Below are 4,520 nucleotides of genomic sequence, written 5' to 3' on the forward strand. Positions count from 1 at the left end.
CTCCCACATTTTGCGGTGCAGTTTAACCAAAACCGGGTATCTTATAGTCGTGATTCATATCAAGCCCTTCTGGGTATTAGCGCGCGTCTACGATGAGTCTACGATTTTAAAAATAATTTACCATAATTTTTTTCCATTTTAATGCATTTTTTTTATATAAGGGAAGTAACTCTCTAAAAATGTCGACGATGAGTCAACGATTAAAAAAAAAATTTACCATCATATTTTTTCCATTTTTAATGCATTTTTTTTGCTATCTTTTGGCTATAACTTTCTAAAAATGCTTTATAGTTATTTCCCTTACAAACCCGAGCAACGCCGGGCGATACTGCTTGTATATATATATAATGATCTTATAGGGGGCTTTATACTATAATGCTCACGAGAGAAAAACAAGTTTATAAACTGGTAAGGCACGCTGAGCTTAACCCAAGGGGCATAGAGAGCCTTTTATGAGCATTAAGATGCGCAAACCTTATAATGCGAAATCATCGGTGATGTGACTATGCACGCTGCTCTACAGAGGTAGTCTCCCTTACCAGTTATTAAGATAGTGCTTTCCGTGGCTATTTTGTTGTTTTAACTCTTATCTCTAGCAATATTGCGGCTGGTTAATACACACATACATACATGCATACATACATACATACATATATGTGTGTGTGTGTGTGTGTGTGTGTGTGTGTGTGTGTGTGTGTGTGTGTGGTGTGCGCGCGCGTGTGTGTGCGTGTGTGTGTGTGTGTAGGTATGTAGATTGATAGACAGATAGATAGATTGATAGATAGATAGATAGATAGATAGATAGATAGATAGATAAAGTAGGCATAGAAAGAATAAAGCATATCAAAAATAGAACGAAAAACCAAGCAAAGCCAAATTTTACTAGCCCCACGTGTATTACAGGTAAAGGAGGAAACAAATTCTCAGTCATGTCCTGGTTACTTCAGGCTTTCCTCGCATTATATAGGTCACAATTACTTCTTCGTCTCGTTGAATATTAAGTAGTACACGTTACCGGAGGTAAACATTTTTCTATAATTTTGTTAGTTCCTGCTGCTTATTTTTTTATTTTATTTTTTTTTCAACTTTATGACATGGGGTAAATCCACCGCGTCACATATTCTATATAAGTCACCTCAGAGTAGCCGGTATCATCACAAACGAATATCATTTTAAAGCGATAACACGCTCAAGCTTTATTTGATAATATCTACACATATAATACTATTGTCATTCTTTCCATTCCAAGTGATCAACCATTATAATGAATACCACCAACGTAAGTAAATATACATTGTTAATATTAACTGCTATATTTATATCTTCAGTCTCATTTCTATCTTTACTTTTGTTTCATTCATGGTAAAATTTACCTTTGTTCAAACGAGTGGATTCTCTTGCAGAAGTACGTTACTCAGATTGTTATTATGCATCTGAGGCGTATTTTTTAGGCTTTAGTATATTGATTTAATTCTTTGCTTTCATACACACATATATCTTTATATGTAAAAGTGAAGTTGTGTGTCTGTCTCCTACGATTTAGATTCCTAACTACTTCCACATTTTGCGGTGCAGTTTAACCGAAACCGGGTATCTTATAGTCGTGATTCATATCGAGCCCTTCTGGGTATTAGCGCGCGTCTACGATGAGTCAACGATTTTTTAAAAAAATTACCATCGTTTTTTTCCCATTTTTAATGCATTTTTGGCTATATTTTGGCTATAACTCTCTAAAAATGCTTATATAGATATTTTCCTTACAAACCCGAGCAACGCCGGGCGATACTGCTAGTATATTTATAAGTGACTTCGTATACTTTTACACATTTATTAATAACATGCAATTCATTGTTCCCAATTCTAATTTATCTAAAATTGCAGTTGAGTATGTGAGAGCGCAAATTTAGCAGGCGTTAAAGTAGAATTTGTGCGAATGTTTTAAAGAACCTCAAAACATAAGGATATGAAACGCATAATGTGCGTATTCATTTTTCTATCTATTTAGTTATATATTGGTTAAAGTAAAGAACCCCTTTCGTCCTGAATATCCATGGGATTTTTCCGAGAAGGTTCTTCAGCGAAGTATGAATCCTCTCACTGCATACCAGCTTCCCCTCACCATGCAATCGATGGTTTAAAGGGGAAAGGTAAATGCCCACACCGCTTGGCACCAGTGACATCGTACTTCATTTCTACAGCTGAGGGGATTGGACCAACATCAAACATCAAACATTGTGTTTTGCTCAAGAACTCAACACACAGCCTGGCCCGAAAATCGAGCTTACGACCTCATGTTGCTCTAACCACTGAAAAATGTATATCTATAGTTTATAGATGATGAGAATCAGATATTCTCTGCACAGATCACACTTCGGGGTGTTCAAGAGGTTCAAACTTGGTCAGGGAGAATTGTAAACGTAAGGATAAGCAAATTAGGCATGTTCATATACAAAAGTAGGGTACTATTTAAGAAGAGTGGTCCCGGTGCGCGCAATCGCGTACTCGCGCATCCACGTTAGCTAGTCGTGACTAGTCAATCCTTTCGTTGTGTTTTTGTGTTTTACTCTTTTACTCTTTTACTTGTTTCAGTCATTTGACTGCGGCCATGCTGAAGCACCGCCTTCAGTCGAGCAAATCGACCCCGGGACTTATTCTTTGTAAGCCCAGTACTTATTCTATCGGTCTTTTGCCGAACCGCTAAGTGACGGGGACGTAAACACACCAGCATCGGTTGTCAAGCAATGCTAGGGGGACAAACACAGACACACAAACGCACACACACATACATATATATGTATATATATATATATATATATATATATATATATATATATACATATATACGACAGGCTTCTTTCAGTTTCCGTCTACCAAATCCACTCACAAGGCATTGGTCGGCCCGGGGCTATAGCAGAAGACACTTGCCCAAGATGCCACGCAGTGGGACTGAACCCGGAACCATGTGGTTGGTTAGCAAGCTACTTACCACACAGCCACTCCTACGTTTTATTTACTTTGTTTAAAAAGATTATTTACTTTCTGTAAAAAAAATATTTATTTCGTGTTTTATTTACTTTGCTAGGTAGTCGTTGTATGATCGACTAGTCACGACTAGCTAGCGCGGATGCGCGAGTACGCGAGTGCGCGCACCGGAACCACTCTTCTTAAATAGTACACAAAAATAGTTGATATATTTAATGCAAATAATGTATATATGTTTACATACAAAAAGGTCCGACTTACACAGAACAGAAACGATACCAGCAATTAAAACGGTCGAATAAGAGTTTTAAGTCAATTAGATTCAGAAAGCTGAATGATAAATATAATGTGACATTCGCTCATTGTTTGATTTATTTTATTTATAAAATGACAAACATTTCTGTTTACATTGTCAACGAAACAATCAAAGACGATAGCGGCATTATTGATACTGTTGGCTAGGTTGACGTCGTTACACGAGTAACAACGACAAATTTTTTGAGAATTTTTGGTCAATTGTGTTGTTCCTCAATATCTCCCCAGATATCTCACAAATTGAAATGTTGCAGTGATTGATATCCAATACCTTTACATCGATGTTTAAATTCAGAAAATAACGCGTTAACATAATAGGTTATTGTAAATATTCTCCACAATTGTTCAATTACTATTTTCTGCATTTCAATTTACATCTCTTGCATTTAGACATAAACAGTTTGTCAAATTTAGTTGTTTACTGAGGAATTCATATAAGTATCAGGCTAGGCCATTTCCAACTGTTCATATTATACTTCACATTTGTAACTTTCCTACTTTAGATACAGATATAAACAGCTGATTCACGTCTTGTCGAGAATATTTCGTTCATTTGTTTTCATTTGTTTTCTCTTATAAAATACACCAGCGCAGTTTACATTCGATCCACGCATTACGAGTGCCCTCTAATCTTTCATGAACACGAGTGAATACATACATGTGTGTGTGTATAAGTGGGTTCCTTTGTGTATAAGTCTGTGAGTTTGGGCATGTTTGTGTATTAGAGAGAGAGAGTGAATTTATGTGTGCTATAGATGTAATATATTATTCTTGATTTGTTTTATTCATTTAGCTGTGGGTCATATTGAATCGTAATTAGTCATCTTAACATAAACATTTTATTTTACGCAGGTTCTCCTCCAGGTTGTAATCTTCCTCCTCACCAACGTCGTATTGTTCATATCCTCGGCGTCAATTCCGACTCAATGTAAAATACCAAACGATTTGAAAGTCCAATACGAGGAACTTTCCAGCGCAGCGATCGGCAATAACTTTTTCCTCCCAGCTGAAATGGCTCCAGCAGGAAGTGACCAACAGGAACGGACCGAAGGGGATAAAACTTGCCCAACATCTTCCGTATCTACAGATATCATTCGCGAGCGTTCAACCTGCCCATGGTACCTGAAAATTACGCACAATTCCACATATTTTCCTCCATCACGCAGAGAAGTCGTGTGTCGCTGTACAGAGTGTCTGGACTCTGACAGTAACCACCAATGTGT

General features: G+C 37.1%; 1 protein-coding gene across 1 annotated transcript in view; it reads left to right on the forward strand.

Annotated features, from left to right (window-relative positions):
- Positions 1-1,154: 1,154 nt before the first annotated feature.
- Positions 1,155-4,520, forward strand: part of LOC115210694 (interleukin 17-like protein) — a 3,806-nt gene continuing 440 nt past the window's right edge. Inside the window, exons 1-2 of the mRNA XM_029779379.2 lie at positions 1,155-1,279; positions 4,150-4,520. The exon at positions 4,150-4,520 is cut by the window's right edge and continues 440 nt beyond it. Of these exons, the coding sequence (XP_029635239.1) occupies positions 1,265-1,279; positions 4,150-4,520 (386 nt within the window). The 5' untranslated portion in view covers positions 1,155-1,264. The remainder of the gene's footprint in view (positions 1,280-4,149) is intronic.

The sequence above is a fragment of the Octopus sinensis genome, linkage group LG1, assembly GCF_006345805.1.
Source record: "Octopus sinensis linkage group LG1, ASM634580v1, whole genome shotgun sequence".
In the NCBI taxonomy this organism is placed as follows: Eukaryota; Metazoa; Mollusca; class Cephalopoda; order Octopoda; family Octopodidae; genus Octopus; species Octopus sinensis.